Source organism: Pocillopora damicornis, chromosome 2, assembly GCF_964200805.1.
Source record: "Pocillopora damicornis chromosome 2, jaPocDami1.2, whole genome shotgun sequence".
Classification (NCBI taxonomy): domain Eukaryota; kingdom Metazoa; phylum Cnidaria; class Anthozoa; order Scleractinia; family Pocilloporidae; genus Pocillopora; species Pocillopora damicornis.
The window spans coordinates 17,135,586-17,149,296 of record NC_142671.1 but is presented as its reverse complement, the minus strand read 5'-3'; the positions used below and the strand labels follow the sequence as shown (position 1 = coordinate 17,149,296).

The following is a 13,711-nucleotide window of genomic DNA, read 5'->3' as shown; positions in this document are numbered from 1 at the left end:
CAATTCTTCACCATATGAAATTATATTTTCGGAAACTTGCAAAGACAACAAGGGCAACAGCCAAAAAAGAACCCGCGCAGAATTTAACGCTAAATCCGTTTTCCCTTACATAAAGGGTGTATCAGAGGTTCTTGACCGCTGCTTACAACATCAAGGCATACGGACCGTTTTCAAGTCTGACACAACACTTAGGTCTCACTTAACACGACCTAAAGACGTCCTGGAACCAACAAAACAAGACGGTGTCGTTTACAAGATCCAATGTGAATGTGGCAAAGTGTATATCGGTGAAACAGGGAGATCAATGCGAGAAAAGATAAAAAAGAACATGACAGAGACATTGGCTTTGCTCGTACTCAAGACCTCTGCGGTTTCGGAGCACGCTAACGAAACGGGGTATATTCCTATTTGGAGCAAGGTTAAGTTTATTGATCGTGACCCCCACTGGTACACACGTAGGGTCAAACAGGCTATCCATATAAGACTTCATCCCGACAACATCAATAGGAATAATGGAATCGAAATTCCCGAAGCTTGGATACCCACGATCAAACAACACAACAGCTGATCAGTGAGGACCTATGAGGGAACATCATCTTACAACCGGAATAATAGTGAGGATCGAAAAGCACCGATAGCAGCGAACCAATGTGCTACAAATAGCGACACGTAAACAATCGACCTCATCGCCTGATGAACACTAGCAGTATTGCAGTCGAAACGTCGCGATCAACATCAAAAGTGGCTCTATCGTGAGACAAAGGCGAATAAAGTTTATCTCCTATCTTACATCACGATGAACAATAAACACATATTTTATTACAAAATTATATTGTTATCGACAAGGAGAGTGTCCTATAATGAACAAAAATGCTTGGATTTTACCTGCTCCAATGCTTGACAGAGACCTCCATCACCACATAATAAATAGGTTAGGTTCCCTCTCTGAAACAGAATGATTTACTTGAGGTTTACACAGTTTTACCCGATGAAAGAGCGAAAAAAAGAATCCAGCACCAGAAACTAAAGTTTTAAAAAGGCAAAACGTGAAATAGTGCTACTTGACCGTCACCTCTTTCTCAGGCTTGTAGAAATGTTTCACGATGTTGTTAACGGCATCAGCAACTCGTTCTTGCACTTCCGGGATACGAATCCCTGAAAAAGGAAAAGAAATGATTTAAAGGTCCAAATAATTGATACCTTCGACCGCTTCCTTAGAATTCAGAATCTAGGGGAGGGAGAAGGTACAACCAGGTGCTCCTCAAAACCAGCGAAGTTTCTGAAATTGCACAAGTCAAGCTACATATTTGTATGGATAATAAGAAAGATTTCGATTAAACTATCGGATTCTGGATACTGGATGACAGATATTAGTTCGTGCCAACCTAATGGTATTACTGAGCAAACTGAAGCGTGCAAACATTGAGTGGTGGGTAAGTTTTCATCCATTTAAGATAGATGAACTGTTTACAACAAATTAGGTATGTAAGGTGTTAAAGAATGAGCAAAATCATGTCACGATATTGGTTGCGCATTCACGCGAAAACTGTGCAGGTTGATAAGAAAGTGATGGAGTATAAAGTACTCGGGGTTTTGTTTCTCCGGTTTCAGGAACAAGGGTATCCGTCTTTACTTAGCCTCTCTTTCCGGTAAAATCTCTTTACGCCTTGACAGACAAAATTTACTGCATTCCATAAGCACGCACCCAACTGCAAGATCATTTCGATTAAACTATGGGATTCTGGATACTGGATGACAGATATTAGTTCGTGCCAACCTAATGATTTTACTGAGCAAACTTTAGCGTGCAAACATTGAGTGGTGGGTAAGTTTTCAGAGAGCAAAAGTTCTATCCACTTTCTTCAAACTTTGAAAGGCAAACCAACCGCCAGTTTTTTTTGAGATGCATTATAAAATATCAACGGTCGTAATTGATCGAAGAAAAAAAATGGGTTAAGGCCCTCCGTGGACCAAGGACGTACAAAAAGTTAAGATCGTGGGAAAAAAGGATTTTTGCGATTTGGACAGAACATAGAAACTTACTTTCGCGGTTTTTCCTTGAGAGTACAGGGGATCTTCTCTGTGGAGACAAGCGACAAACTTCTGCCAGGTTTCCATCTGATAATCAAAAAATAAAAAATTGTGATGGTGAGAAACAATGAGAGTTGTAAGTCCAAAGCAGTAGAAACTCTTAACGATCAAATGAGGGTGGGATGAACTCAAAGTGACCGCAGAAAGATAAGTTGGACCGAAAAAAAAAGTCTTCTAATTGAAGCTTAACGTTTGCAGCCCACAGAATCCGGAATTCATCTGTTGGGTAACGTAAAAGACAAACTCTGCAAGGTGCATTATCCTTTGTCAATAAAAGTAACATAAACAAATGAACTGAAACACAACGGCGTATAGAATCTGGAGGCCCCTAGGGACAGGTCACGGTCTTCCAAAATCTAGATGCTTACATAGTTGGCGATTTTGTGTGCGGTTTATGAGAGGTTTGAGACGGAAGTGGTAAAGGTCATAAACGCTCACGGCGTCGCCTCTCGTTGCTTTAAAGCACACAAAAAAATCAAACGCCACGCAAGTTTAAGTCCCGGAAGTTCCAACTTCTGGCTCTTTTGAGATTTTCAGGGTAAACCTGAAAGTGATGCAATGTTACGAGTGCAAGCTCCAGGTGGCATAAGACAACAGGAAGACTAAGAAATTGGACGCAGACTTATTTGAGACAAAGAGAACAGAAAAGAGAAATCCTTCAGGTTTACCACTGTAATCCAACGTATTACATTTCAAGGAGCATTACAGCAAAGATACAAAAAAAATTGTTGTGCTCAATATAAACAGAAATTGGTGATATTTTTAGATACTGGTTGTATTTCTCCAAAAATTCCCTTTTGGCCAAATTAGATGGGTGTGTCAGGCGATATGTACTTCCGCACACCTACACGTCCCAAAATAGCACCATTCAGTTATTTTGTTAACAATCCAGTTTGCGCCACCTCGTCATTTCTGCTTTTGGAAATTGGTGGTGAAGTGATCAAGCTTTGAGTAAAGACCAACATTGCTTTGTCTGACGTGGATCAGACGAGGGGAACGACAAGAAAATCCTGAAGTTGTCATCTGTTTTAATTTCAAATCGTAACTGTCAGAAAGGATTATGCCGCGCGAATCTCGTTAAAAAATATATTATATGTGCCTGAGAGTTCAGAATATACGCCGAATGAAATGCAGTATTTTATTTAGCTATGAAAAAACATAAATCATCAACTTAAAGAATAAAAAACGTAACTTATTTTCTGAGTTCAAGTTTTTTTCAGTTATCACTCTCTCTACCCCAGAAGGGACGAAAAAGAGCACCCTTGCATTTCATTTGATTATAGACTTTTTCCTGGTTTAAATTTAATTGCAGGAGCACTTGCCTCTAAGTACAGTTTTTCTCCAACTACTTTCAGGTGATGCAATATCAAATACTGATATTATTAAGTGATGTGGCACACGCATTACATCATCACATAAATATTTATGGTAAGTGTTGGCTAAATACATCACTTAGCGATTATGCTGATTTGCAAAATAACCTCATTTTTTGACGGTGCATTACTGTGCCAAACCGGATGTCATAACATTGTAATGTTGACTGAACTAATAAAGGTTTTTTTTTTTTTTTTAAAGGCAGCTTGTCTACTTGAATAATCAGGTATTTATTTTCAAAAATAACATCACTTCACTCCAAGTGGAAGATTACCGGAGCAATATCGCATCCGTGGATAAGAGGGTCGGCTTGACTCATGTGATTCGAATGTTACAAAACTTTGTTGCATTACTTTATCAAAGTCTAATTGCTCTGTAACGACCAACACGTTTTAAATCAGATTGGGTGTGAGAGAATTCCCCACAACGCTGATCACTGTGTGACAAAAAAGGCATGACCTAGACGAAAATGCGTTACTAGCCTTTTCTGCAATGGCACAATAGACAAGACTAGTCACGCATTCTTTAATCTGTTTAGAAAAATAGAATGATGGTGTAACTGACAATCATCTCTGAAGTTACAAGGAATCCCAGAAAACGTTAAGATTGATGCAAAAGTAGACCGTATAAAGCAGTAGGATTTTTCTCAAAAAGCCACTTTACATCTTTCCGACCTCGCACGATAGTGCAGAGTCTATCATCAAACCTCGCTTTCGGATGAGAGAAGTTTTAATTCACTGCATTGGAATGATTGCTTCGAAATCTTCTCAGATATCACAATCATTCCTAAGCACTTCCTGAAAGAACAGCCCTTTATTCTTCCTAGCCCACACGAAAAAGAAGAATTGATCGAGGGCTATTGCAGATGAATGTTCTTTATCTAGTTAATAAACTGTCAGAGAAAATAGAAATCGAAAGTCCTCCTTTACTCCCAAAAAAAAATTTAAAAGTCGCCTGTAACACTTAATAAACCCAGTAATGTAACCTTAAATTTCAAACATTCTTAAGTTAAAACTCGGTTAAAAAAAAACAATTCCTGTTTGAACACTTCTACGTTCTGAATGCATGATGCTATGTTGATTCAGATTTGAACCTTGCATGTGAACAGGATTGGAAATAAAAGGGAAAAGTAGTAAGAACGACGAAAACTGCACACTCTCCACAAAATTCGACCTTGAATAATTTATTTTTTTGGTGAGATCTTTATAATTACAATGTTGTATCACTTAAATTAATCTGTACAAGTAATTTTCATTTTTACAGCTATTTACAAGGCATTTAATTGAAGTAACACAGATCCTCTACATGACTAAGTATTTTCAAGGAGTTACATGCTTTAGGAAATCTGTAATGTTCATAACTGCAAATACGCTGACTTGTCAAGTAATATCAGACCATATCACGAGCCGTGAATAACTTACTTACTTACTTACTCAGCAGCGCGTGACACCGAAAACTGCCACGTGATAAAATTTTATGGCACTATCTTTCTTTATTGGTATAATGTTTTAAGGATGTCGTTTAAAGAATATTTTGTCTTTTTTCCTCATTCTTGATTCATTTCTTCATGTCTATTTACAAATAAGTTCATAGCATTTTAAATAAGTTAAATTCTGAGCACGAGATTCTAAGCAAATTGCGCGCATAACAGTGGAAAGGGCGCACATGACCATGGAAAAGTGGACATTTGCTATGCCCTTAAGGCGTTGCGCAACATTGGAGCAACTCTTTGCAATAATATGTCAAGTTCAACACGAAAATGTCATGTCATGAGCGGAGACGGATATCTAATTTTATGTATTGAGCCTTTAGTCCATATACCAAACCACAAGTTCTTAACTGAAATTCCGTTTCCTCGCATTCAGTCAAATCAGGAAACTACACTTCGCTTCTTCCTTGGTCTCTCGTTCGATATACTTTGACTATTGGCTAGTGCAACTTGCGCCAATAAGGCAGTGAAGACACCGCTAACGTTCACGTTGTACTTAGCCGAAGTTTCCGCCAAAATACAGTTTTTTCCGCGAGTGAGCGTAGACGCAATGGCATGACTCACAAGCCGCTTGTCTGTTCCTGAGGTCAGATCGCACTTATTACCAACAAACACCATGGGTACATCTTCTGTGCCTTTGGCCTCGTAGATTTCTTGCTGCAGTTTCACTGCCTCGTCAAGTGAAGCAGGATCGACAACTGAATACACAATAATGAACGCTTCTCCGTACTGAAGTGTCAGTCTTTTCATGGCAGGAAATTGATAAGAACCCGCCGTATCTAGCACTTGCAAAACTGCGCTGACACCTTTTCTCAACTCAATGGGCCTCTCGTACAAATCTTCCACTGTTGGATTGTAGCGATCTGAAAATTCATTCTTGACGAAACGCGTAACAAGCGACGTTTTTCCTACGCCTCCCGCACCGAGGACAACCACGTTGAAAACGTTCCGTGGAAGCGGCAACGTGTCAACCGAATTTTGCCACTTTTCACCTTGCTTCTTGATTTTTGCCTTCATCTTTGTGGGCGTAATTAAACCAAATAAAGAGGCCACGATTGATAAGAACCAAACTCTCTTAGAATTCTCTCTCTTCTGATCACTCTTGTCTTTACTCGGTGATGTCCTTAACTATCTGTGATGAATTTACGCGACCTGTATTTATAGGGTCATCCAGTCTAATCTCCGCCTGTCATCTCTGTATTTTTAGCGTGGGTGAGTAATACGAGGACGGGGAAAAACGCTGAATGGCTTTGAAACGATTATAACCCCAGAGGGAATTAAAACAGACCGCAAGGATAACATCGTAATCCGAGACACAAAATAATGAGACTCCAGACGATAGATTTACAAATAAATATGAACTTCCCTGCATAGTTTAAAGCCGATGAGAAGGCATCAAAGTAATGTAGGTGCTATTCACACACCAATAATGCAAAACATATGACCTTATGGCGAAGTAAACGTGCAGGAAATTGAAGTGAAATGAGGTTTTTATTCATTATTTCTAAAACAGCCTCAGACATTTACCTCTCAAAAACCAGGCACCTGGCTAGGCTTTTTTCCGCTTTAATGACGTAAATGTGACGTTCGTTCACTACTTAATCGGGCATGTTTATTCAGAATTTCCACCCTTGTGGCCTATCCGCACAAAACACGACTTCGATGAGAAACATCCATTTAAGACAGACGAACTGTTTACAACAAGATAGGCATGTAAGGTGTTAAAGAATGAGCAAAATCATGTAACGATATTGGTTGCGCATTCACGCGAAAACTGTGCAGGTTGATAAGAAAGTGATGGAGTATAAAGCAATCGGGGTTTTGTTTCTCCGGTTTCAGGAACAAGGGTATCCGTCTTTACTTAGTCTCTTTTTCCGGTAAAATCCCTTTACACCTAGAGAGACAAAATTTACCGCATTCCATAAACACGCACCCAACAGCAAGATCAAGCAAGCGCGAGGAAAAAAATGAGAACCACTTCTAATCTTAACCAGGTGTTTTCCCTTGAAAGCGATCAACCCTGGATGTAATGGACTTTTGAACTTTTCTTAATTTTGAAGGTGAGAACAAGAAATCAGTTCACGAAGAACGAAAAACCAATCAAACAAACAGCAAAAAAAAAAAAAAAAAGAAAGAAAAGGAAACCAACGATATAACAAAACCAAAAGGGCAAAAGAAAACAAGAATGATTCATGACGAGGAGATCAAGAGGAACTACGAATGGCGAACGTAAAATTTCACGAGGATTTTTAAAAAAAAAATTTTTTTTCATTGTTTTCTTAAATTGTTTTTTTGGGATCAACAAACCGTGACATGAGGGACTTCATTAAATCGCAGCCTACTTCCTTACTCTGCAGCGATAAACTTGTGATTATTTTTCCTCGCATTATTCGTTTGAAGATGAAAAGATATAAATACGATAACCATGTAGGATATTGAGACTCCTCTAAAAAACGTCAGACTAGAAACTATATTTCATTTTTAAAACCCAGATGGCTCAAACACCATACCCTTTCGGGCAAAAGTGATCCACAACGCTAACTATGATGGCCACCCACTATGAAAACCACTTACCATAAAAAAAAAAAAAAAACCAACAACAACACTGGCCCATCTTATTTGAGGAATGATGATGTAGACTTGAAAAATGACAATTACTCTTAAACAGTGTCCACAACTATGTTATCACACTCAAAACCTGGAATAAATATTCATAACATATTTGGTATGTCCCGCGCAAGTAAACTTGAACTACGTTGAGTTATTCTGGCATTTTGTTGCCAACATCGTTCAGTTTAAAATTTATTGCACAAGCTGGTTCTCTTGGTTGTCAAAAGCCAACCACGTAGGATTTCTGAGTCACTGGACAGAAGATCTGAGCCGTTAAAAAGTCGAGTTGCGGGTTCCTGAACTTTTCTCAAATCTAGTTGATTTTCCGACTCTTTACACGTTTTACATGGACAAGAAATAGCATCACGTATCACTATTCCTTGCACCCTTATTAGAATTGTTTAAAAAATACCATATTTAGACACCGAATTCAGTAAAAATGATAAAAACGTATAATTACAGATGGCTGGCCGGAAGCTATAACGAACATGTTCAATGTTAAGATATCGACTGAAAAATTGCGCCACAATGGCGATTTCGTTGACAATTTAGCCGCACTAGTATTTCTTTCATTATCAAGATTGCAACCATGAATAAAACCTTTCATTCGATAATTTGATTACGAGACATTCTATTTTTCGGAAGGAATTGCGAGAAGGAACAGAAGGAGACGCTAATGGTAACCTTTACTGACAGATTTTTTCAAAATCAAGTGCATCAAACTGTTTACGCTGTGTAAAAAACAAGGGGTACACCCCTTTTGAGGCATGTAGCACGATAACGTGACCCGAATGCGACGATTACACTCTAGTTAGCGCCACTGGTCAATCACGAAGTGTTTTCCAAGAAATAGGTGTTTGTATTAGTCTATGAAACCCACAAGAAATGGTTGGTGATCTCTCTAGTTAAACTCAATTTCAAAATTATTACTGGCAATGAAGTTGTGCCGTAGTGCATTCACTGTTTCGAAAGACTTCAGACATCACTAAACGAGTATTTCAATCGTAAGATCCTCAAGTATCACTGGTTAACTGCTCAAGGTGTTGCCAAAATTTACAGAACTTATAATTCACCTGAACGTCGCGATTGCAATGCGTTTCCTGGTTAACAAATATAAACATTTATGCTACGATTTCTCTTCAACCTAGACATCCTCTTAACGCATCACACCAAAAATACTTTCATATCCTGTAAGTTGTAAAGATAATCAACGATCAGTAAGGAAGTGTTATATCGATGTTTTAACCTGTTTCTGTCGCATAACGAGAAGGATTTCTTCATTTTTATCCATTGCTCTCTGCATATTTTCCTAAATAATCCACTGAGCAAAATAACAAATGATCTTCACCGAGTGTTTTTACTCTTATCATTTTCAAGAAAGCGATTCTTACCTTTTGCCAAACTTATCAAGTTAGCACATACTTTGAGGATTAAATTCAAGTTACAAAAATTTCAGTTATTGCGGCAGAATTTTCATCGCAGTATAAGTGATTTACCTCAAAGAAAACAATCACCCCAATTGACCTCCAATAGATTATTTTCTTCGACTCAGTATCTAGGGCGTTAGGAAATGACATTTTCAACAAGTTTTGAAGATAAAACTCGGTTTCGTTCAGCGAAGAACAACACATTATTGACAAAAGATGGACAAGCTCTGGAATGGAATGAAGCGGAAACGTTCAGCGCATGGTATAGATTACGGTAATTTAACAGATCAGCTACAACAATAATCATATTGGCGCAGATTGGACCCATCCATAAAATCTCATTAAAAAAATGCAAGATAATCGCGCCTGTCTGACCAGTTCTTGTGGTTTATCAAGTACCGCTTGTTTACATCGGCGTATGTAAGATGTTTGGAAGATGTTCATTTTGAGCCCCTCTATTAACAGAGTGTTAGTGATAACAAACAGCACGACAGTCCTAATACGTCAGAGACTGGGTCGAATCGTAGACGAAGGAGATCTCTCAGACTTAGAGCAGTCGCGTAGAAGTTTATGCATGTCGAAAAACTCAGCCTAAAACATGGAGTTTCGGTGAGGACATGTCACAATTATCAAATGGAAAAAATAGTTGGTTAGTCACGACATGTATAGAAATAAATTGCGAAACTATCTTGGAATAAGTAAAGGTGTGAAAACAAAGAAAAGAATAAACCTAAGTACAGGGTGTCTACAAAACGAAGACCGAAGACCGAAGACCGAAGACCGAAGACCGAAGACCGAAGACCGAAGACCGAAGACCGAAGACCGAAAAACGAAGACCGAAAAACGAAGACCGAAAAACGAAGACCCTAATTTTTTTGCCCGAAAAACGAAGACCCTAATTTTTTTGCCCGAATAAGGCACGGACAGTTAAAAAACTAACCCAAAGCGTTCCTCAGCACCAACCGATGTGAAATTAACAGGGGTCTTCGTTTTGTAGAAAAGCCCCCCTAAATCTACAAAACGAAGACCGAAGACCGAAGACCGAAGACCGAAAAACGAAGACCGAAAAACGAAGACCCTAATTTTTTTGCCCGAATAAGGCACGGACAGTTAAAAAACTAACCCAAAGCGTTCCTCAGCACAAATCGATGTGAAATTAACAGGAGTCTTCGTTTTGTAGAAAAGCCCCCCTAAATCTACAAAACGAAGACCCTTGCTAAAACGCTTTTCCAGACCCCTGGGAAGGAAGAATCTATTATACGTTGCCGATTTTAACCGCGCGCGACAAAAAGGGGTGCATCAGTTGTCTAGACTGATGCGGTTTTAAATCGCAAAGGAGGCCAGCTTAGGGGGTGCAGGAGTTGTACAGCATTAAAGTATTTTTGTAACACGAGGTATTTCACAATTTCTAGCTGATCTTAAGCTTCCCATTATCTAGTAATTTTACAGCATGTAGGAAATATTCAGTACTCTGCTTAATACTAGGAAAGTTACTAGAGATAGTAGCATTCACAATGAGAAATGGCAAAAAACATCAGTGCAAAATCAATGTGCGTCTAAAAAAGGATTAATTTTGTAATTTCTTGTTCGAAACTAAAGCAATTATGTTTAAAATGTCGAATTTTGGGAACAGTTGACGCATCAAAATTTCCGCAAGCAATGCATCAACAGCATAGAGTATATCTCCTTTCCAAAATTTGCAAAACCTGAGAGGGGTGGCATCCAGCCCTTTCTCCCGCCATTTACAAAACCCTGAGGGGGTGGCGTGCAACCCCCTCTCCCCCACACATACACACATAATTACACGATTCACGTCGTAGGGTCCGAGGCGTCTGGATGTTTCGCATCGAAATGTCAGGAATTACAAAGCTCTTAAAGCCGTCAAAAAGTCGTTATATCATCTGCAGAGCAAGATAAAGGTTTCTACTCCATGTGAATTTATGTTAATGCGACTAAATTTAAAGAAAACCTTGGGGGTCTATCAAACCTGCCCCCTCTCCCCCCCCCCACCCCCACCAAGTGCACCGGATAGTAGTTTGCTTGTATGAAAAATGTTTGTATGGCTGATAATTCTTGCTTTATTTATAAGAAAAACATTCGTATAAAAAGTATAATTCCAATCGTATAAAAAGTACAAGATTACCCGTGGAATGTTTACTATGAATATAGTGAACATGCACATGCAAACTATCAATCGATCTTTGTTTGCTCGGATGTGCTCAACCCCGATGCATATACAGTGGGACCTACCCTAGATAAAAAGGAAAATTTAATCGACGGTTAGCCCAAACTCGTTTGCAAGATAACTTTTGTGGGAGTCTCGAAGACTTTCTTTGACGTCACTGGGAATGCTAATGTAATCGGCAGTGAAGTATGGAAATCTTGTTAGCAGGCACTTCATCGAGGCATGATAATATCGGACTGTCTCCCGTTGAGATGGCCTGCAATTCGACCAATCTCCATTGACAGGATACATCCATCGCTCTTTGTGAGAGAAGATTAAATCGAACGGAATGACCTTCTTTCTATGACAAAAATCGAGATGACACGATTTGCACCTCTTCACACTTTCCACGAGAAACACCAACTCAAATGGATTTTCATTGTGGTGTATCTCGGAGTACAAAGGCCCTGTTTGCGCAGATGCACTCGAGCTTGGCTGTGCCTTGCCCCTCGCAGGTCGATAGCCATACTTGTTCCTTCCACCCTTCTTTCCCGCCGTTGCTTTTTGGACATCGTGCTCCGCAAGAGCCGTTCTTTTACGAACTTGACCTGATTTACTCCTGACGAAATTTAGATGTTCCGTCAGAATTGCTTTGGAGGCGGCTACAGCTAGGGAGTGCTTGCAGATTTTAACATACTTATACCTTCCACAAACACAAGTTGCATGATCCCTGTAAACAGAGACCTGCACTGTTCCATTCTTGGCCCCTGTACTTGCAACTTCAAATTAAACTACTCCCTCGGTTTGCAGACTTGCTTTTCTCTGGATGGCAGTGGGGTGGTTCAGTAGATAAAGAACTTCTTTTTCTAATGTTTTTGCACTTTCGTTAGAATAGCCATGACGGTCGACCAGTTCGGTTACGATGTCATCTCCTAAGGGCCTAAATTCTGCGTCAATATCAATGGTTTCCAACTCCGGCCACGGCACATCTTTCTGGTTGTATACATCTTGCAGGGACAGCTTTTGAACCCCCAGAACGTACGTTTCCCTCATCTTTGGCGTCCACTCGAACCAGATATCCGCTGGCACTTGCAAATAACTTGCATGGTCCGCGAGGATGTAATCATCACTCAGCCCTGCGATTGCTGAGTGTAGCTCTTCCATCTGGTGGGCATGCACAACCTCGAACACATTCTTCGTAAACTGGAACTTGTTCAGCTGTGATACACACGGATTTCCCTTTAGGTAGGTTTCTTTTGCAGCTCGCATGACGTTATTCATGGATTCCGAATTATTCGTATAACAACGCACTGGTTTGCCGTTGTCTCCCACCACCATTCCAGCTTCATTGCGAATACTTGCCACCATGTGGCTAGCCATCATCTCGAACCGTTCGTTGAGATACGACCAAAACTTAGGCCTAAACGTCTCGTCTTTCCTCTTGAGCACCTCCCTCTCTCTTTTTTCAATTGCAGTCTTTGCAGAGTCGGCAACGTATAATAGATTCTTCCTTCCCAGGGGTCTGGAAAAGCGTTTTAGCAAGGGTCTTCGTTTTGTAGATTTAGGGGGGCTTTTCTACAAAACGAAGACCCCTGTTAATTTCACATCGGTTTGTGCTGAGGAACGCTTTGGGTTAGTTTTTTAACTGTCCGTGCCTTATTCGGGCAAAAAAATTAGGGTCTTCGTTTTTCGGTCTTCGCTTTTCGGTCTTCGGTTTTCGGTCTTCGTTTTGTAGATTTAGGGGGGCTTTTCTACAAAACGAAGACCCCTGTTAATTTCACATCGGTTGGTGCTGAGGAACGCTTTGGGTTAGTTTTTTAACTGTCCGTGCCTTATTCGGGCAAAAAAATTAGGGTCTTCGTTTTTCGGTCTTCGTTTTTCGGTCTTCGTTTTTCGGTCTTCGGTCTTCGGTCTTCGGTCTTCGGTCTTCGGTCTTCGGTCTTCGGTCTTCGTTTTGTAGACACCCCCTAAGTACATGAACAGTTTCACCGGAATGTAGTCTGTCTGAGCGAAAAAACAAAACTGTATTTTGGCGGAAATTTCGGCAAAGTACAACGTGAAGGTTGGTGGTGTCTTTACTGCATTGTTTGCGCAGGTTGCGCTGGCCAATAGTCAAATTGTATCGAACGAAGGACGAAAGAAGAAACGAAGTGAACCTGATTGTGCAATTTCCTGAGTTGACAAAGAAAAGGAAACGATAATTAAATGAAGCATTAGTGGTTTGTTTATGGACCTTTAAGTTGCACAAGTATTAGAGATCCATCTCCGATCATGACATCACAACTTCGCACAGAACCAACATGGTATTGCCATGGGTTGCTAGAAAGTTTCGCAACTTCCTTGTGACACTACAAAAGAACACCCTTCCTCTGATATGCGCGCGATGTGCCCAGAACCTCATAGTGACAATTTATGCTATTTAACAGAAATTGAAATGACCAGTAAAAGGTTATGAAATTAAAATGAAGAAAAAGAAAAACAAGTTTTAGCGAGTGAAAACCCAAAGGAATTCATGATTCACGATGACAGAGCGATGCTAAGAAAACGTGGCAACTT

At 39.9% G+C, this 13,711-nt stretch overlaps 3 protein-coding genes across 3 annotated transcripts in view; 1 reads left to right on the top strand and 2 right to left on the bottom strand.

Moving 5' to 3' along the window:
• The window catches only part of LOC113668718 (DENN domain-containing protein 5B), a 31,391-nt gene that overhangs the window by 2,641 nt on the left and 15,039 nt on the right, over positions 1-13,711 (bottom strand). Inside the window, exons 21-23 of the mRNA XM_027184676.2 lie at positions 2,044-2,118; positions 1,073-1,155; positions 886-945 (exon numbers count right to left, since the gene is read on the bottom strand). Of these exons, the coding sequence (XP_027040477.2) occupies positions 886-945; positions 1,073-1,155; positions 2,044-2,118 (218 nt within the window). The remainder of the gene's footprint in view (positions 1-885; positions 946-1,072; positions 1,156-2,043; positions 2,119-13,711) is intronic.
• Positions 38-705, top strand: LOC149050123 (uncharacterized; the record flags this gene model as incomplete). The annotated part of the gene is made up of 1 exon (XM_089197516.1): positions 38-705. A coding segment is annotated over one exon (531 nt), but the record flags the coding sequence as incomplete, so codon positions are not given.
• On the bottom strand, positions 4,633-7,089 carry LOC113668728 (ras-related protein Rap1). Its single transcript, XM_089197253.1, has one exon. The coding sequence runs from the start codon at positions 5,969-5,971 to the stop codon at positions 5,336-5,338; it is 636 nt and encodes a 211-aa protein (XP_089053379.1). The 5' UTR covers positions 5,972-7,089; the 3' UTR covers positions 4,633-5,335.